Source organism: Pleurodeles waltl, chromosome 3_1 (genome assembly GCF_031143425.1).
Source record: "Pleurodeles waltl isolate 20211129_DDA chromosome 3_1, aPleWal1.hap1.20221129, whole genome shotgun sequence".
Classification (NCBI taxonomy): Eukaryota; Metazoa; Chordata; class Amphibia; order Caudata; family Salamandridae; genus Pleurodeles; species Pleurodeles waltl.
In genome coordinates this window covers 40,001,553-40,023,305 of record NC_090440.1, presented here as the reverse complement: position 1 = coordinate 40,023,305, position 21,753 = coordinate 40,001,553, and the positions used below count along the sequence as shown (strand labels likewise).

The following is a 21,753-nucleotide window of genomic DNA, read 5'->3' as shown; positions in this document are numbered from 1 at the left end:
GCATGCTGGCAACCAGTGCTTTAACAGCGTATTAGAAGGGGGGCGGGTCTTTAGAGAATGGTGGCAAGCAAGAATACCTAGGTATCTTTTGTAAGATGCATGAGCTGTATAATTAAGCATTCGGTGTAAAACATGTAAACTTAAATCCTGTCCTTCATACAGCTTACCACCAGACCAGTACTGGCTGCCTCTCTGTGAGGTTTCTGTTATTGCATCCAGATATATCACGCAACAACCAGCTCATTTACCTTAAACAAGGCAGAACTTTTGTCTTTGCTAATGCTTCTTGGTAGTGTCATGTAAATGGGAACCAGCAATGATTTGGTTGTGAACAATTCTAATTGAAAATGTTTCAATTCTGAAAATATGAGAAAGTGAATTAAACATTACGAAGGATTGGGGGGGGGGATAGAAGTCTTTGGAGAGCTGTAAAACCACCCAGCACCCTAGGTAGCCTATAGAGTCTATCATGTGCTTAATGCAAAAATAGCCAATTTGCAAGCAAAATTGTGTGCGGCAATTGCTGTTTCAAGAGACCTACGCTTCCCCCCTCGATCAGATGGAGCATATAATGCTAAAATCCATACATTCAGTTCGCATTTGTATACATTTTTTCTCAATACAAGTGAACGGGAACGAGGGTAAGTGATCAATAATGTTTACATAAAACTAAATAAGGAGAAGGTTCGAGGATCTTCTCATGAGAGAGAATGTCAGACGTCCTTGAAGGACAGATGCTGACGGCACAGACAAGTGCTGATGTCATTATTTCTAAAATTCTTGATTCTTACTGACGATCTTACGAACAAGGCAAAAATGTGCAACTGTACAACATCACATAAAGTGGCTTCAGTAGGAAATGCATGTAATGTAGCAGGCATACTAAGATTATAGTGGCCTGCAGGCTGGCATCAAAATGAGACAATTCAGTAATGAAATGCATCCTTTCATGTTAGGGCATACATCTGCATTACCATTTTAGTAATGCGTGTAATGGCGTTCAGGCACAGACGCATTACATCTTTCTCAATGCTTAGATTACTCGCATCCTCCCTTGCACACCTCTTTCCTCTGCGGTCTCTCAGTCGGTGAGTTGCACCCTTTTTCTCCCCACATCTTTCTGAAATCCTCGCTTTCTCTAAACCTGGCATCCTCTCCTCCCTCCTCAGCACCGTCTTTTCATTCTCATTCCGCACTGCATTTCACCTCCTCCAACTTCGCCGTGGTCTCCCACAAAATCCTCCACTCACCCGTAAGCACTGCATTTTCTTTCCCTTTGGCGCCGTCAATAATGCAATGCAGCATCCGGGTAAAGGAGATGCTTGGAGGGAATGCACAATGACGTAAAACATGTAGACTGTAAACGAGGACTGCATTACTGACATGGAATATCTTAGGAGACTTGACAATCATGGCTAAGAACCTGATCTCTGCTTTGGCTGTAGAGTTAATGATATGAATATAGGCGCCGGTGGCGACCAGTTTCAAGGTCAATTTTAGGGGCGAGCGCAAAGCGATTCGTCACCTGTAGTAATCTCTCTTTGGGCTTCCAACCACGCCCATTCATGTCAGTCACTTTCATTGGTTCGTGGGCTTGCCTTCTAAAATTCGCTTGCTTTCATTTGTGAAAGGCATGCATACGTCATGCCTTTTCCAGTGTTTAGCCCACCTACACAGCACCAGTAAACTACTGAAAACATATGAGGCTCGATGTTTTCAGCATGGTTTCCGGACTACTTTATCTGTTTATTTTCCACATAGCCCGACCGCACTCAGTTTTTCTGTTTTCAATTTCAGCATGATCTCACTGCAATTTTTTTCTTTTAAATTGTGTGGCAAGAAATGTCCGGTTAGAAGTTTACAATGCTAATAAGTCTAACTCGAGCAAGTGCAAGACCCGTTGCATTGAAAATGCTTGTTTAATTGTTGTATTTGAGATGCGGCAGGACCCACCCCCAGTTAAAACCCTGCTTGCAGCATAGTTCTATGAATGAGGAACACATCATTATTGTGGTGAGTGCACTTGATGCCTTCCTGCTGGTTTACTCACCTAGGGTATGATTTGCGATAGTAATTTTACAACTGTGGAGACTCCGCAGTTGGGGCGGAGAACTCCGCCTATAAAAATATAGACCTGTCCTATCTTTTTGTGTGCAGAGTTCTCCTCGACTGCGGAGACTCCGCAGTCGTAGAGTTACTGTTAAGTCACAGTTTTGTGAATACAGAAAAAGAGCAAACTTACACAAATTTGTAAGTTTTCCTTTGTGAATCAGGCCCATAGTCTGTCTTACTACTAAAATCTGTATATATGACATTTCTATCTATATGTTGCCATCCAACATGTAAAATCTTCTGTTCTTCTGAGGATACGTGCAGCACATCTGTTAGAGAGTTTAGAAACTCTTTTTGAGAAATACAAATGTAGAACAATGGGCCTGCTTACGACCTTGGCGGATGGGATACTCCTTCACAAACGTGACGGATATCCCGCCCGCCGTATTACAAGTTCCATTATATCCCATCGGCCAAGGTCGTAATTAGGCCCCAAGTGTACACAAGAGGCGGGTATATGAGGCAGGACTCCATTGTGAGCACACTGAGTGTGCGTGCACAGCATTTCTGCGCACAATGAACTCCAAGAGCGTGTGCAGTGCTGTTAGGTGTACAAAATACACCCTCATCATCGAAGTAAGTCTACTCCTAAAGTCATCATCTACATGCAGGGTTTCATCATGAATATGCCGAGCGTGGTTGTTCACCACTCTGTACACATTGAACTCCCTGACGATCATGGTGAGTGTACACGTGGCGCCATTGGGTGCACGCAGACCCCATCATGAAAGCTGAGAGTGCATGTTCAATCATTATCGCAGCAGATCTGAGCCCCTTTTCTTGCACGGTATTTTTTGATTCCTTGCACAGTGAGTGCAGAAAGTACCATATTTTGCAGCACAAGTGGTGTTTTGAACACCGGTTGCACATAAAGGACTGGCATCCTGAACTACCATGGCACATGTAAAGCAACATGCTGGTAGCACTGCTGTATTTTTCATCTTATCCTGAAATAGGTATGAAATATGCAGCAAAGAGCCATGAAAATACTGTGTAAGTACAAACCCCTCCTTGGTACCGTAAATACACTTTTAATGTTGCGTTTGTGCTACGGACCTCTTATTTGTATGTCATTGTAAGCACTGCAAGTGAGTGGCCACGTGACTGAGTGATATCTGACAAGTACAGATGGTCAGTACATCACTGCCTACATGTCCATTAATGCATAAAAGACATGTTAAACCAATTGGAAGTGGATAAACAAAGCCTGTCTATACAGCCATGTGCATTGAAGGCGCTTTCCAAAAGGTTGAGGGTGGGAGAGAACATTCCCCATGTCAGTCCCTGTCTCTGTAACTTTCAGTTTTTTTCTGTTTTGTTTAGAGTGCTTCAGTTTCTTTCCTTTGCAGGTTGCAGCTGGTCTGTAGCAATGCAGGATTAACCATTAAGCACAGTAAGCATGTGCTTAGGGCATCAGGGGAAGGGGGCACCACAGAAATGTTCCATTAACGGATTTACCATGGACCGTATGGTGCAAAACTGCAAATGGTGCAGCCGAACGAGGTTCCATAAAAAGGGGCTCCCACAATAATTAAAAGAAATACATACAAACACATATATATATATATGTATATATATATATGTTCGATGGCATGTGTAGCTGCAGTTACACATGCTGTGCATTATCCTGCCATCTAGTGTTGGGCTCGGAGTGTTACAAGTTGTTTTTCTTCGAAGAAGTCTTTTTGAGTCACAAGATCGAGGGACTCCTCCCCTTTCAGCTCCATTGCGCATGGGCGTCGACTCCATCTTAGATTGTTTTCTTTCCGCCATCGGGTTTGGACGTGTTACTCTTCGCTCCGTGTTTCGGTTTGGAAAGTTAGTTAAATCCCAGAAAATTTGACGGTATTGTTTGCATTCGGTATCGGGTTAGTAATAACATATTGACACCGAAGAAAAGAAGAGCTCCGGTAGCCCTTTGGGGCTTTCATTCACCGGCGGGGCCTGGTCGGCCCGACCGCGTGCTTCTTCAAGGCTCATGGAACGGACCCCATTCCGCTTCTGCCCCGAATGCCACAATAAGTATCCTTATACAGACCAGCATTCGGTCTGTAATTTGTGTTTGTCCCCCGAACACAAAGAGGATACCTGCGAGGCCTGTCGGGCATTTCGGTCGAAGAAGACGGTACGGGACCGGAGAGCTCTAAGGCTTCAAATGGTGTAGACGCCGGCAGGACACCACGACGTCGAAGAAGAGGAGACTTTCTCCATTCCTGATTCAGACTCGGACGAGGCCGAAAGTGAGCAGCCAGCGAGGCAACAAACAGTAAGTAAAACTGCCACGGCCAAAACTCACACAAAAATAATGAAAGCCCAGGGGACGCCACCGCCTGCAGGCCATGACTTAACCCGTAAGCACGGTGACCAACCATCGGCACCGAAAAAGGGCACACACGTGTCGAAGACATCCGACTCCGGTCAAGATACCGGCACAGAGTATACTCGGCACCGAGATACTAGCTCCGACCAAACTCGGCACCGAGATATCGGCACCCTGAAACCGAAAAAGGTGGCTTTGGAGCCGAAAAAGACTGCGGAAAAAGTTCCGGTGCCGAAACACCCAGCCTCGGAGCCAAAACAGAGCTCATATTCAGAAGAACAAGGCCTTTCATCACAACTACAAGGCCATACATTTGCACAAGAATTAGAGATGGGAGAGCCAGACTATACACAAAGAAGGTTCATTATTCAGAAGGACACAGGGAAAATAAGAACTCTTCCCCCAATTAAAATGAAACGGAAACTCGGTTTCCAAGAGACAGAAAAACAGCCAAAAGCAAAAGTGGCTAAAGAAAAAACTCCACCACGTTTTTCGCCACAGCCTTTGCCACAGCACTCACCACAACAGTCACCAATTGCAACACCCTCAATGATGCAATCACCAACGCATACAGGGATGAGCCAAGATGACCCAGATGTATGGGATCTATATGATGCACCAGTATCTGACAATAGTCCGGATTGCTACCCGGCAAGACCATCGCCACCAGAGGACAGTACTGCTTACATGCAGGTGGTGTCCAGAGCAGCTACTTTTCACAATGTAGCACTGCATGCAGAACCTATAGAGGATGACTTTTTATTCAATACCCTGTCATCAACACATAGCCAATACCAGAGTCTGCCTATGTTACCTGGCATGTTAAAACACGTGAAACAGGTGTTTCAAGACCCCGTCAAAGGCAGAGCCGTCACACCTAAGGTGGAGAAAAAATACAAACCTCCCAATACGGACCCTGTCTACATCAGGCAACAACTAGCACCTGACTCAGTGGTAGTAGGGGCAGCCCGGAAAAGGGCAAACTCACAGACTTCTGGGGATACACCACCACCCGAGAAAGAAAGTCTAAAGTTTGATGCAGCAGGAAAAAGGGTTGCAACGCAAGCAGCCAATCAATGGCGAATGGCGTATTGCCAATTCCCAAGCTTTATTGGCAAGATATGACAGGGCTCATTGGGACGAAATGCAGCATTTCATTGAACATCTTCCCAAAGAGTTTCAAAAGCTTGCACAACAAGTGGTGGAAGAAGGCCAATGTATCTCCAACAACCAGATACGATCGGCTATGGACGCAGCGGACACAGCCGCCAGAACAGTGAACACGGCAGTCACTATTCGGAGACACGCATGGCTACGCACCTCGGTATTTAAGCCAGAGATCCAGCAGGCTGTGCTTAATATGCCTTTTAATGGACAACAGTTGTTTGGGCCAGAGGTGGATAAAGCTATAGAAAAGCTAAAGAAAGACACGGACACAGCCAGAGCCATGGGCGCGCTTTACTCCCCACAGAGCAGAGGCACCTTTAGGAAGCCACACTTTAGAGGGCCCAAAGCACAGAACCTTCAACCTCACAGGCCAGACCCACATACCAGGGCCAATACCAAAGAGGAGGTTTTCGGGGTCAATATAGGGGTGGACAGTTTCCTAAAACAAGAGGTAAATTCCAAAGCCCAAAAACCCCACAAACTAAACAGTGACTCCAATGTCACAAATCCCCAACACATAACACCAGTGGGGGGGAGACTCACAAATTATTACAAAGATTGGGAAGACATAACTACGGACTCATGGGTCCTAGCCATTATCCAACATGGTTATTGCATAGAATTCCTACAATTACCACCAAATGTGCCTCCAAAAGCACACAACATGTCCAAACACCACTTGGATCTATTACAACTAGAAGTCCAAGCGTTATTACAAAAAGAGGCAAAAGAGGCAATAGAACTAGTGCCCAACCATCAGAAAGGAACAGGTGTTTATTCCCTGTATTTTCTAATACCAAAAAAGGACAAAACACTGAGACCCATCTTAGATCTCAGAACACTAAACCTTTACATAAAATCAGATCACTTTCACATGGTAACACTTCAAGACGTGATTCCCTTGCTCAAACAACAAGACTACATGTCAACATTGGACCTCAAGGTTTCTTACTTCAATATACCCATACATCCTTCCCACAGAAAATACTTAAGGTTTGTAATCCAAGGAGTACACTACCAATTCAAAGTGTTACCATTTGGGATAACAACAGAACCAAGGGTATTTACAAAATGCCTTGCAGTAGTAGCTGCACATATCAGAAGACAGCACATACACGTATTCCCGTACCTAGATGATTGGTTAATAAAAACCAGCACTCAGAAACAGTGTCTTCAACACACAAAATACGTCATAGAAACCCTTCACAAACTAGGGTTCTCAATAAACTACATAAAATCACACTTACAACCGTGTCAAATACAACAATACTTAGGAGCAACAATCAACACAGAAAAAGGGATTGCTACTCCAAGTCCACAAAGGGTACAAGAATTCCAAAACGTAGTACAAAGCATGCACCCAAATCAACAGTATCAAGTAAGGTTTGTGATGAAACTTCTAGGCATGATGTCTTCATGCATAGCCATTGTCCCAAACGCAAGGTTACACATGCGGCCCTTACAACAGTGTCGAGCAACACAATGGACACAAGCACAGGGTCAACTTCAAGATCTAGTGTTGATAGACCGCCAAACACACTCCTCGCTTCAATGGTGGAATCCTATAAATTTAAACCAAGGGCGGCCTTTCCAGGACCCAGTACCTCAATACGTGATCACAACAGATGCTTCCATGGTAGGGTGGGGAGCACACCTCGATCAACACAGCATCCAGGGACAATGGGACACTCAACAAAAACAACTTCATATAAATCAACTAGAACTACTAGCAGTGTTTCTAGCATTGAAAGCATTTCAACCGTTGATAGCCCACAAACACATTCAAGACAGACAACATGACAACAATGTATTACCTAAACAAACAGGGGGGGACACACTCATCACAGCTGTGTCTCTTAGCACAGAAAATTTGGCATTGGGCGATTAACAATCACATTCGCCTAATAGCACAATACATTCCAGGAATTCAAAACCAGTTGGCCGACAATCTCAGTTGAGATCACCAACAGACCCACGAATGGGAAATTCATCCCCAGATACTACAAACCTACTTCAAAAACTGGGGAACACCGCAAATAGAACTATTCGCAACAAAAGCAAACTCAAAATGCCAAAACTTCGCATCCAGGTACCCACACCCTCAATCCAAAGGCAATGCGTTATGGATGAGTTGGTCAGGGATATTTGCTTACGCTTTTCCCCCTCTCCCACTCCTTCCGTATCTAGTAAACAAATTGAGTCAAAACAAACTCAAACTAATACTAGTAGCACCAACTTGGGCTCGCCAGCCATGGTACACAACACTACTAGACCTGTCAGTAGTACCTCATGTCAAACTACCAAACAGACCAGATCTGTTAACTCAACACAAACAACAGATCAGGCACCCGAATCCAGCACCGCTCAATCTAGCAATCTGGCTCCTGAAGTCTTAGAATTTGGACATTTAGACCTTACACAAGAATGTATGGAGGTCATTAAACAAGCAAGAAAGCCTACTACAAGACATTGTTACGCAAATAAATGGAAAAGATTTGTTTATTACTGTCATAATAGTCAAATTCAACCACTACATGCGTCAACAAAGAACATTGTAAGCTACTTATTGCACTTACAGAAATCTAAGCTAGCTTTTTCATCCATTAAAATACATCTCACAGCAATTTCAGCCTATCTGCAAATTACACATTCAACTTCACTCTTTAGAATCCCAGTCATAAAAGCATTTATGGAGGGTCTAAAGAGAATCATACCCCGAGAACACCACCAGTTCCCTCATGGAACCTCAATATTGTATTAACTCGACTCATGGGTCCACCATTTGAACCCATGCATTCTTGTGAAATGCAATACTTAACCTGGAAAGTAGCCTTCCTCATAGCTATCACGTCTCTTAGAAGAGTAAGTGAAATACAAGCATTTACTATACAAGAACCCTTTATACAAATACACAAACATAAAGTGGTTCCACACACATCCCAAATTTCTACCAAAAGTTATATCACCGTTCCACCTAAATCAAACTGTGGAACTCCCAGTCTTTTTTCCACAACCAGACTCAGTAGCCGAAAGAGCCTTACATACATTAGACATCAAAAGAGCACTAATGTAATACATTGATAGAACAAAACAATTTCACAAAACAAAACAATTGTTTGTAGCCTTTCAAAAACCTCATGCAGGAAATCCAATATCCAAACAAGGCATTGCCAGATGGATAGTTAAATGTATTCAAACCTGCTATGCTAAAGCTAAAAGAGACCTGCCTATTACACCGAAGGCACACTCCACTAGAAAGAAAGGCGCCACAATGGCCTTTCTAGGAAATATACCTATGGCAGAAATCTGTAAGGCAGCCACATGGTCTACGCCTCATACATTCACGAAACATTACTGTGTAGATGGGTTAACAACACAACAAGCCACAGTAGGACAGGCAGTATTACGGACATTATTTCAAACCACTTCAACTCCTACAGGCTAAACCACCGCTTTTGGGGAGGTAACTGCTTACTAGTCTATGCACAGCATGTGTATCTGCAGCTACACATGCCATTGAATGGAAAATGTCACTTACCCAGTGTACCATCTGTTCGTGGCATGAGACGCTGCAGATTCACATGCGCCCTCCCGCCTCCCCGGGAGCCTGTAGCCGTTATAAGTTGATAAAATTATATATATTATATGTTGATAAAACTTGTACATTTGTAAATTTGTAAATATATATCACTTTTAGACACATTATGTACATACATACTTACTCCATTGCATGGGCACTATTTGTTTCATTTAGAAAAATTGAATTTAATTTGACAGTTTATTATTGTTTCTATTTTGAATTAGAAATATGTGGGGGCACCAAAATCTTTTAAGTGCTTAGGGCCTCTAAAGGTCTTTATCTGGGCCTGTCTGTTGCCCTTGACTTGACCCACCCTTCTGCTCGTAGAGTCAGCCAACTCGCCCATCACTGCCCATGGAGGCCAAACTCTAGGCTTTTAGTGCGCGGCATCCTGCTGGGGCTCAGAACCGTCAGTTTTGAAAAGCAGGTGCTGGGACGGGTCCCTATCGGGCTCTCCATTAGTGCCCTTTCTCTCAGGAGGAAAAAAAAAAACTTACCTCGGCAGGAGTACCACCCTGCTCTGCCTTTGATGTAACTTCAAAGACTCGTTTATAGCTATTTCACATTCTCATTTCAGAACTGAAACATTTTCAATATTATATACCACAAAGCCATTGTTGCATTTATCTTACATAATTAACAACCATTGACAAAGCCAATAGTTCTGGCTTGTTTTAAGTGTAATGTCAGTTGATGTATAATATATTTGGATGCAATGACAGAAATAAGCAGCAAAATACCAGTGGGGTGGCACACTTTGATAAGCACAGATTTTTAGCGTGCGTGTTTTTAAGGCCCACCCTTAATTATACAGGCCACACCCCTTTGATAGATCCCCTAGTTTTTTCATCCAACTTAAAGCCCTGGCCAAACTGCAGCCAAATGCCTTTGTCATCTACACACTCCAAGAACCCGATGCAGATCGGATGGCTTTGGAACCCCATCAGGGATGTGACGTGCTGTGTAACAATGCACATCAGCCTTTTAGTTCACCTGATGTCTCTCAGCCCATTTTCCTGTCTGCCTGCTTGAGGCGCTGCATTACAACTGTAGCGCAAAAGCACTTTGTAAGCGTTTAGCATTTGAGAAGAATTTTGGATAGGCGTAAACAACCTGTGCTACACTTTCCTCTGCCCCACCAGCAAGGTTTGTAGCGCCTCTGGCAACATGCACATTATTTTAGCTCCCAACTGGCACACACAGTAGCACTAGACTGACTGAAGTAAAGGACCTTCATGGTCCCTTACGTAAACGTGTAAGGACCAGTGTCGAGGTGCAGCTGTGTATCTGTGCCTTCTGCCGACCCTTGCTCAGATAGCGCCCTGGGCGGAAATACATTTGACACCCTCCCTGCAGGTGGTGAATAAAATGATATGGCAGGGGGTCCATTTTGTGTTTACAGGTCATTCACACAAAGCTGTAACTGACCTCTGAGAACAAACTTCCCTGCACCTCCCCAAATATTCTGATACACTCACAGCATAGCTCCATCAAGCTAGTGCAAAGTTATTGGTGGTGCGAATGGCAGTGTTGGTGTGTGTCAGGAAGTGGGGTGAGAAGGAGATGGGAGGGGAAGGAAGGGGGCTAATGGGGTGTAAGACGGCACCTGCAGCAAGTAAAAAAAAAAGGATTAAAGTATTCAATTTAGTCTATAAATCATTTGAGCCAAGTGAGAGGGACTCACTTAAATGTAGGCAGCTTCATACGCCTCTCTGAGGATTGGCGCCCTGTGCTTTGGCACAGCTCACCCAGGCAAAAAGCTGTCCCTGGCACTATTCACTGCTACTCTAAGGAAAGACCTACAGAAAGGACTAGAGTGCACATACAGTGCACCAGTTTGTATTAGAGCTAACAACTTTAAAAACAAGCATTTGCAGTGCAATGGGTCTCGCATTTGCTTGGGTTAGAGCTATTAGCTTTGTAAACTCCTAACCGGACTTTTCGTGCCACATATACTGAAAATGAAAAGTAAAACAGTTTTACATAAGTGAGCCAACAGCCACCATGAGCGTAAAGGAGACCCACAAAAGGAAACATAATGTCGCTTGCAGTCAAATGTATTGACAAAAGTGCAATTATCCATGTAACAGGGTTGATGTCATGCAAAGAGCGCAACTACTGCCCAGCGAGATCGCGCTGCATAGGAAAGAAAAAGTAGTCCAGAAACCATACGGAAAACACAGAGCCTTGGAAGTTTTCAGTAGTTTACCGGTGCTCTTGAGGAGGTCTGAACACCGGAAAAGGCATGATGTATGCATGCCTTTCACTAATGAAATCAAGCGAGTATTTATAAAGCAAGCCCACAAACCAACCAAACTGATGGATGTGATTAAAACCCCTCAGAGATATTACAAGGGCCAGAGTGCTTCCGCGCTTGACCCTAAAAATTCACAGTGAGAGGCACGCCTGAGTGGGGGCGGGGCTTCATGTCAAGAGCTTCCTGATAGGCACTTCTGCACCTTTCCCCCTTCACTCTTTCCATTCTCCAGAAACAACAAAACCTGCTGAGACTGCTGCCCGTATATTGGTGTTTTTCACACTCCTTAAAGGGCAACTGGTTTAAGGCACCAAAGAAGAATAAAAAACCCACAGTGCAGAGGTTTCCAGGTCGCCTTCCTTGCCACTAGGTGATATTGGCTCAACACCAGGTAATCCTGTGAAGAGAGATGATATTGTGTTATACAGGTGGCACTGTGTGCAGAGATATTTTGAGGCATGGGCAAAGTGGGCTCTGCTCCAGGGCCCCCACCTTTCGGTGGGTCCCATCATTAAGCTTTCAGGAAGTCCCACACAACAGCATAGCTCAATAATGAAGGGGCCACCTGCACAATATCAAAATAGGCTCCCGGGTCTACAATATCTCATAAATATTAAAAGGCTTTGCACTGAAAGGGGAGCCTCCTGGAGGACAGGCCCCGCCCTAAAGGGTTGTCGGGTTGTCAGTGATCAGACCATAGTTGCTGAGGGCGTTAATGAGCTGAAAATAGATCATAAATTCAGAGTTTTTCCAAGCGGGGGGCCAAATTATGTTTGACCCGTGGCCCCCAAATCCTTAAGATGTCCCTGACTGTATGAGCTGTCAGCTCTGAAACATATCTCAAATCATAAATCCATGCAACCACCAGTACGACCAAAATGGAACTCAGAACGCCATTGCAAGTCATGTCACGATTGAGGTGCATACAAAAATGACGTGTCACCAGAGTGACTCCATAAGCACTCTCTGGACAGCTTGCAGTATGAGAAAAATATGCATACAAACTTATGCAATTCTCAGCATGGGTGGACCATTTAAAGAGGCTCATGCTTTGTGTACAAGCGCCACCTACTGGATCACTGTGGCATAGTTCACATAAATAATGCTAAAGGGCTCATTTGCAGTTTATATATAAAGCATTGGTTCTTAGTGGAAACAGCGGGCGCTAAGCCATCTGCACATTTCACAAGACCGATGCCTGGACCTGCTGTGCTGGTTAAACATGTCCAACTGTGTATGGCATTTTCATAGCTGCCAAGGTTTCAAATTGCTATGTGTGATATTTTCATAATTTTTGTGTAGTTATGAGCAGTGGCGTAGCGTGGGGGGTGCAGGGGGGGCCGGCCGCACCGGGCGCAACATCTTGGAAGAGACTAAATCCACGGGTTAGGGGGCGCAAATTACTTGCCTTGCCCCGGGTAAGGGGGCGCAAATTACTTGCCTTGCCCCGGGTGCTGACAACCCACGCTACGCCACTGGTTATGAGTGACATGTCAGCGACCATGAGTGACACTTTCTCGCAGGCAGATTCAAGCGATGAAAACGAGGGAACCATATAAATATCGCAATATATGGAGAATCCTATTCCTCCTGTTGTACACCAGCGCCACCTTGTGGCCTTTGATAAAACACTACTCTGAGCTTACCTTGTAAAAGGAGAAACTGGAATTAGAACAGTGGTCTTCAAACTTGTTAATGCTGCGCCCCCCCAGCTGAAAAAAAAAAAATTGAGCCCTCCCTCAGAATTTTTCACAATTATTTTATCAAGATGGCAATGTTTAAATATGTCAAGACTTGTTTAAACATTGCAGTTAAGGACTGTTACCTTTTTTAAAATGCAATTACATTTCTCTGCTTAAACCAAGGCACTGTTATCTATATAATGCTTCTTTTGGCCAGAGCCTGGTGCCCCCCCTGCGATCACTTGAGACCCCCCTATGGGGACCCACCCCCCAGTTTGAAGACCCCTAATTTAGAAGGAATTACCGCGCTTTACGGCCCGGTTCTTTTACGTGACATTCTCAGGCATTGCGGTAATGTGGGTAAATGACCGAAAATGTGTTATTCTAACACAAGATGCGTGACACTTGGCAGGGCTGTATTTTAAATAGCATGTTGCAGTCTGCGCAATGCACTCATCTCCATTCTGTCTCTTCTCAAGCCACGCACACCCAGATTTAAAAAGACCTCCACTCTCAGCCAGTCTTTTAATGAAAATGTTGGTGTGCTCCTCTGGTGCATGTCAGACAGGCCACCTCCATCTCAAGAGGGACCTCAAACAGCACATTTAAAAAAAACACCTTACGTAGCCTGCATCAGTTACAAGATTCTGGACAGTGTAAAATGTCTCCAGTTGTAGAGGTCTCTCACCTGTACTGATGTGCTGTTAAAAGTGCTCATTATGTGAATTGTCTTACTTGCATCTGTACTGTGTATCACTGTACCACGACGTAAAGCTCCCTTGGTTCTAAGGCGCTATATTAAAATTTATAATAATGAATAGAGGCGTTAGTGAAGTGACATCTCTCCTGGTGTTCTCCTCCACAGCTGCTCCACAACGTAAAACTCTCTGCCCTGGGTTTCGAGGCGCTATATTAAGCTTTATAATAATGATTAAAGAGGCCTTAGTAAAGCGTTGTTAGTAACATCTCTCCTGGTGTTCTCTTCCTCAGTTCGAGTGCTGTGGAGTGAACGGGCCGCAGGATTTCGAGGATGCCCTGTACTTTAACTCGCACTACCCTGATGACCTGGTGCCGGAGGACTGCTGCCGCCGGACGTCCCCATCGCGGACCGCAGAGTTCCTTAGCAAGGAGGAGTGTCTGATGGGGGGAGAGATCTACCAGAATACAGAGGTAAGTCAACCTCTACTTACTCTACTCCCTAGCCCTGATGTGCGACTTGAGACCTCTTCACAAAGCATGGGCTAACAGTTTATTATTTGCCCATGGTGGTGTTTTTCTTAAGATGAAATTTGAAAACTAAAAGCCATGTTTATGGCCTGGTTTGCATTGCGTTACTCAGATTTACAAGAACTTGTAAGCCTGGGAATGCGCCAAAAACATACACCACCTCAGGAGAGGCATAACAAGGGGGAATATGTTTATTTTCTCCTTCTTTTTTCCCTCTTTCCATGTGTGCTGCAGGAATAGAAAGAGGAAAAATCTCAGGGTAGCTTTTCTGCAGTAAGTTTTGTGCTCCTTCACGCACAAAAACAGTCATACATGCAACAGAGGCAAGCTTGCACCATGGTGCAAGGGTACCTGCGTTGGTGCTAGGCAGCCTGAAGGGCACCAGTTCAGGGAGAAGGACAGGAATGTGCAGTATTCTTTTAAATACGGTGCATTCCTGCCTTTTCCCGGTGATGGAGGATATCGCAGAAAAGTGACCTGCTGCTGTTCCCGTTTGGAACATCCCAAAATATGGCCCTAAAAGTACTTTTCTGGAAATTATGAAATATTCTTTGCTCCAAATACCCCATCCTGTCTATCCGTGCCATGTGGACCGGCTCTCCTTGTTGCTGAACTCCCATGGGAGCATGGATCGTTGTGCAGTGGGAATCAATTAAAGGTCCAATTATTGTGCATGTCCTGCCATCTAGTGGTTGGGTCAGGAAAGCACACCTGTGTTTCTCAAAGCTTTGCAATGTTGGCGCCGGATATAGAGTTTCTGTAATTAGACAGCCCTAACTTTTCAACCTCTGCTCTACAATGTTACTTCAGCCCTGTGATTCAGTTGCTGTAGGAAAAGAGCAGGCGACGGCGAGCCTGGCACCAGAGTATAAAACTTTGTTTCGGAGTTGACATTATTTCAAGGTCATATGAGAATGTGCAAAATTATTGATGATTCGTCGGGTCCTCACAGGCAATTGACAGAATCTGCTCTAAGTTGTGCAAAAACAAGGCACCAAAATGTGACCTTCACCTCTTGTGAAAGACACCATCATTAATACAAGCAGTTTTTTCAGTAATCTACCACACCAAGAGTATATCATGTGGAAAAACAGTATGCAGGAAAAAAGACAAACTAATACATTACCTATGTGTGACACTGGTCTTGCTGCTTGGTGTCTGCTGTAGATTGAGGGCTTTCACCCCCAAAGGAGCTGGCCTTTGCAACTCCAAGAAGTAATATGCCCTCAACACAAGACTGGATGTGTGGTGATTTCTAACGAATGCCAGAAAACACCTCCAAGACCAGTCAGTATCTCAGAGTTCGCTCCCCTAAAAAAGGTCTTACACAAAAAGCTAACAATTTCCTGCTCTCTGATGCTTTTGTTACCAAGGTGGTTACTGACTGGTAACGTCTCCATAGAAACAGGACCAGTGTTGTGTTTCTTCTTCAGCATTAGATGTGCACCAAGTAACCACATCTCTACAATGACTGCCTCACAAATAGCTGAAGTCACAGCTACATGGAGGTGGAAGAGACTGAGATTTAGATGCAGACTTCAAACCAGCCACACCCCTTATAAAAGTGTTTTTGTGTACCTGCTGACATCACCAAGGACCCTCCTCAGCTACCCAACTCCTTGACACCAAACACCACAATAGTATTTATTGTCGTCTGTGAGGCCATTCGACACAGTAATATTTAGTTTAATCTGTGTGACCTTGCACCAGAGTAATATTTAATGTTATCTGTGTGGCCATGTACCACAATAATATTTATTTTTGTCTGTGAGGTCATGCACCACAGTAATGTTTAATGTCACTTGTAAGGCCTCGCACCACAGTAATATTTAATGTCGTCTGTGAGGCCATGCACAACAGTAATATTTAATCTTGTGTCTCAGGCCATGCACCACCGTAATATATATTGTTGTCTTTGAGGCCACCACCACAGTAACATTTAATGTTGTCTGTGAGGCCATGCACCACAGTAATATTTAATTGTGCCTGTGTGGCCATGCACCACAGTAATATTTAATGTTGTCTGTGAGGCCATGCACCACAGTAATATTTAATGTCTATGAGGCCATGCACAACAAAAGTATTTATTATCATCTATGAGGCCAAAGACCACAGTAATACGTTCCTCTCCCTCGCGCACACCCCCGCACTTGCCGTAGTAACTGTGGCGGGTGCTCCTTCTCCTACCTAGTCGCAAACTCCTGGAATGAACTCCCCCTTTACTTACGGACATCATCCTCACAGCAGGGTCCTCAGCACCTGGATACACTCCAGAGCTCGAAAAATCTACTCCACCACTCGCTATGGCGAGTTTTATTTTATGAGGTCGAGCTATTTTTAGATCCTACTCGTCCCTTCTGGCGAGTGGACAAGGAATAGGTGTTCTGTTCAGTCAGAAACTGAATTAGCAATTAAGATGCCTTTAAATCTTATTCTTGTCCCATTTGCTCATGTTCAGAGGCAGCGGTCAAAAGTCAGTTTGTCTTTTTACAATACAAATACTTTTCTTAGCGACTGCAGAGTTCCAGGATTTTGTAAGGTGAGCTCTCTGACAAATGTGAAATGAAAGGCTGTTGGTATCAGGTTTTTCCTAACACACAACATTTATATAACTAAGCCAGCTTTACAAACATTTCAAAATATATTATAGCTGTGAAAGACTATTTTCTGTACTTCTGTGTGATGAAAAAAATATTTTAATAGGATGAAAAAATGTCAGAACACTTTACTTGGTCATGTGCAAATGATAAATGTTTTCTGAAACCCAATTTTCACAGATTATTGCTAATACACTATGGCGGTCATTCTGACCCTGGCGGTCATGGACCGCCAGGGCCGGGGACCGCGGGCGCACCGCCAACAGGCTGGCGGTGCTCCCAAGGGCATTCTGACCGCGGCAGTACAGCTGCGGTCAGAAACGGAAAACCGGCGGTGTACCGCCGGTTTTCCGCTGCCCTGGGGAATCCTCCATGGCGGCGCAGCTTGCTGCGCCGCCATGGGGATTCCGACCCCCATACCGCCATCCTGTTCCTGGTGGCTTTGGCCGCCAGGAACAGGATGGCGGTATGGGGTGTCGTGGGGCCCCTGGGGGCCCCTGCAGTACCCATGCCAATGGCATGGGCACTGCAGGGGCCCCCGTAAGAGGGCCCCACCATGATTTTCAGTGTCTGCCATGCAGACACTGAAAATCGCGACGGGTGCAACTGCACCCGTTGCACCCCTTCCACTCCGCCGGCTCCATTTGGAGCCGGCATCCTTGTGGAAGGGTGTTTCCCGCTGGGCTGGCGGGCAGCCTTCTGGCGGTCGCCCGCCAGCCCAGCGGGAAACCCAGAATACCCGCAGCGGTCTTGTGACCGCGCAGCGGTATTCTGGCGGCTCCCTCTGGCCCTGCGGATACCGCGGCCGGCGGGAGTCAGAATCCCTCTATTGTTTTATGAGTGAAGCTGCAAGTTATTGGGAAGGTTTTTGGACATTTCTTGGAAATTTACTGTCTGTAAATGACAGTGTGCTACCAGATCATGCTTTTATAATATATTTATTAAAAGTGAGTGTTTAAACATAAACTTAGAAACACACCTGCTGTGATGGCAAAGCTATTAGTAAACTAAGAGGCAAGTCATGCATGGATCAAGTGTATCCTATATGTGGGATAGATTTATTATACATGGAGCAACCTTTTAGTGTATTTAATCGAACAAAAGAGGATTTTTTTTACAGCAGAAATGCTGAACTCACATATTTGAAGGTGCGCTCATATGTGACAATGAAGAAAAAGGTGACTGTAAAATACAGTATTTGCCTAGGATCACACAATTTAAGACCCGTTTCCGGGTCAAGTACATTACAGTTAGGTCGAGTAGATTATTTAAGCTGCTTGACCTGCAGGTCCAGTAACATTTTTAGGATTTTTCTAGGCCTGCACTCCTGGGTGACAAGTTGTGCTTTATAAATACTGTTTGATTGATTAATTGATATTGAATGTCTGCGGTGGGGTCCTGCAACACAGTGATATTTGTCATCTGCAATGCTGTGATCCCAGCATCATTAAATGCTTTGCTGTGGTTCGTAGTGTCAGGCCCCTCCCCAATAATATTTTACATGTTTAATTCTACCCATCTCGTGGTCATGCATTCTCTGACTGATAAAGTGTAGAAACTGAGTGCTATTTCAGAAGAGGGAGTGTTTCTCTTTTTTCAGTTATGGATTCCTGAATATTAAGGAAAATAGCGGTGTTACTGGTCTTTTTCTCCGGTTTGGATAGCTCGGTGGTGTGTGGCTCTGCATGGTCTCCTGCCGGACAAAGCAAGTATGACAGTATGGTTTTCTTCCTTCAGGGCTGCTACACAGTGATCCTGAACTCCTTGGAGACGTATGTCTACCTCGCCGGCGCTCTGGCCATTGGAGTGTTGGCAATTGAGGTATGTCGCATTGCACTGCATGCCCTCACTGTGTTTTGTGTTATGTTATATTCTAAACCATGATGTGCTGTTTTGTGGTTCTTTCTCAGAGGGCTAACTAAGTTATGATCTGTCTAACTTGTTTTAGACAAGGGGCTCACTAGGATCTTCCTGAGGTCGGTTTAGATGACTCTGGTGTGAATACTCCATCTTCAGTGCTTAGAGAGATCCACTCTGTCCTTGTATATCTTGTCACTTAGACACATTTTCTTCCAGCTGTCCCCCTCAATTACTTCACTACCCCAATGTCCTACTACCGGCTTGACTGACAGCTGCCTTACTTGCACCAATCTCCCTGAATTGAGTTTGTGGAAGGTCCTCTCATGAAGCAGTAACTGCTATGAATTTAAGACCCAAATTTAAGTAGGGCCTAGTGCCAGCTATCGCCACATTAGCAGCATTTGTTTACGCTAATGTGGCGATAGTGTGGCAAAAACATTGTGCCAAATTTTCAAAGAGGTGCAATGCACACATTGCACCACTTTGTAAGCTCTTGTGCCACATTAAGCCTGCTCCAGGCATAATGTATGCAGGGGGTGCATTCCCCCGTTAGGGGTCCCGCAAAAATGGCGACGTGGGATCAATGAGATTCCCCTGTGCCATTTTTAGTGACATTTGTAAGACGTTAAAAGGAGGCACACCATTCTTTTTAATGGGCGTCTATGTACTTTGCAGGATTTTGGCGTTAATCCTGCAAAGTACAACAGCATCACAAATTATGCCGCTATTGTCCCTCTCCTGCGATGTGGTCCACTGTATGTTAAATACGGTGCACACATGGAGACGTTAGGGGGACACAGTGGGCCGCAAGAAAAGTGTCACTTCATGACAGGAAGTGCCACTTTTCTTAAATCTGGCATAAGTTTCAAGACCCGCTGAGGTCAGTAGACCATCATGTCTGTTATTGCTTCACCAAGGTGCGCAGTGGGGGTTGACTACAGGGCCTGTCATCTGCTGCATGCAGCCTTTAGATCCCGCAGTGGTACCACATACCAGTCACAGTAGCAGCATTTTTCTAATTTCACACACTGGGGGATCCCGTATGGGCACCCCAGATGGACCTGGGGTTCAGAGTGTGCTCACCCTACTCCCTTACATGCCCTTTTGCTCTCTTTATCAGGACTCTGGGACAGAGTTCCCAAGTCCTGTAATGGCGTCTGCAAGAGTTCATTCAATGTTGCAGATAGCCAATCAGATCTTTTTGCTGATGGAAGAAAAATCTCTCGCAACCAAATAGGTTTGAGTGCTTTTTTTCAAAGTTTGGTACAGTGGAACCAACCGTACAGATATTTCTAGCTTTTTCGTAGGGTTAACCCCTTCAAGCCCAACTCAAGTCCCTCTCTAAATGTTTTTTTTTCAAAAATGGCTGAATGGATTTACATAAAATCCAACCTGTTTGATTAAAGTTTTTACTGCTTTTAACTTATTTTCTGTGTCAGTGAGCAATCTGTAAGGGAATTAAAATGAGAAATCTCACATGTGGGACCTCCTTGTTTTTCTTGGCCCTCACTTGAGTGATCAATGCAAAACTTTTCATAAGGTGCCAAAGTAGATGACATTTTTTTGGAAGGTTTTGTGCACATTTGTCAAATGGCTTAAAAGTTTTTTTATTTTTTTATTATGCCTTTCCTATGAAAATTCTGACCTAACTATAACTACTCTTGCACTAGTGCCACCAAGCTAACATTTTTATGTATCCTATAATAAAGTAGAAAAAAAGAGATGGGGCAGGGTAGAGGTACCCTGCCCCTTTGGGCTTTGTGTGGCTAAAAGCAACAATTTCTTTATCTATGTGTTTTTTTTTTTTAATGGCAGTTCCTGCCTTTAAATAAAAAGAAAAAACCCCAGGGCCCAGGGGGATGGCACAGTTGTGTTCTTTGAGAAGAAGTGCACACGCCCCCCCCCCACGCCTCAGGGAGGCCCCAGCGACTCCATCCCCTGGAGCTGTATCTAATATAAAAGCGGAGAAGGGTATGCAGTCCCAGTCCCTGAGCCACGTTTAAGCCCTGGAGATCCCATCCTCTGGGGCTGAATGTGAAATAAAGGGAAGGAGAGCACGGCCCCCCGAGACACTGTTGGGCCCCACGGAACCCCCTCCCTGGGGCCGTTCCTAAAATAAAGTTGAGGAGGGCATGCATCTACCCTCTATGAGCAACTATTGGGGCCCAGGAACCCCATCCTCCGAGGATCACATTTTGAAAATGGGGAGGGGCGAACAGCCCACCCTTCCCTGAACCTCAACGAGGCCTCAGGAACCCCATCCCCCTGGGCTGCAATTAACTAAATGAGAAGGGGAATGTGGCCACGCCTCACATAGAATTAGTATGGCCTAGGGGACCCAACCACTGGGACACCTTCTTTTCCTTCCCAAAAGCACAGGCAGGGAATTGTAATGTGCTCCTGTCCTGCTCCCACCAGTTGGGAGCACAAAACCTTTTCTCTGCCTGCGTTTTTGGGCGCAAATTATAGTTACCTCCTGGCACAAGTTATAGTTACTTGAAATAACTCTAAAAGCTGAATTTCTGTGATTAATTTCTGTGTGTAAAGTATGAACCTTACTATAACATCACTGTAACCTTTGTTTTTTCCCAGTGAATTGCTGCATTGTGCTGCTCCGCCCCCAAGATTGCAGCTCCTGCTCCCTCATTACAGTCGTCTGTGGCCGTTGTTCTGCCACCTCCCTTCCCACCTGCGTTGAACAGCCTTGAACAGTTAGCTTGCTGCCCCATCTACCCCCTCCCTACCCTCTGTTGTCCAAGTGCATTCACCTTCCCCCTCCCGCCTGCCCTGCATGGTCTGATGGGCTGCCACTGACCTCCATGTAGCTTCATATCCCTGCCCACTCCTCCTGCCCTCCGTTGCCCAATTCTATGCCCCATCATTGCCCTCCTGCTCAGCCCCTGTGCTTAGCTTTCTGCCCCTACCTTCGTTCCCCCTACCCTCTGATGTCT

The 21,753-nt window shown here is 44.9% G+C and overlaps 1 protein-coding gene across 5 annotated transcripts in view; it reads left to right on the top strand.

Moving 5' to 3' along the window:
• The window catches only part of TSPAN18 (tetraspanin 18), a 295,772-nt gene that overhangs the window by 262,807 nt on the left and 11,212 nt on the right, over positions 1–21,753 (top strand). For all 5 annotated transcript variants that reach the window (XM_069221789.1, XM_069221790.1, XM_069221792.1 and 2 more), the window contains 2 exons: positions 14,109–14,288; positions 18,680–18,763. In XM_069221789.1, coding sequence (XP_069077890.1) covers positions 14,109–14,288; positions 18,680–18,763 — 264 coding nt within the window. The remainder of the gene's footprint in view (positions 1–14,108; positions 14,289–18,679; positions 18,764–21,753) is intronic.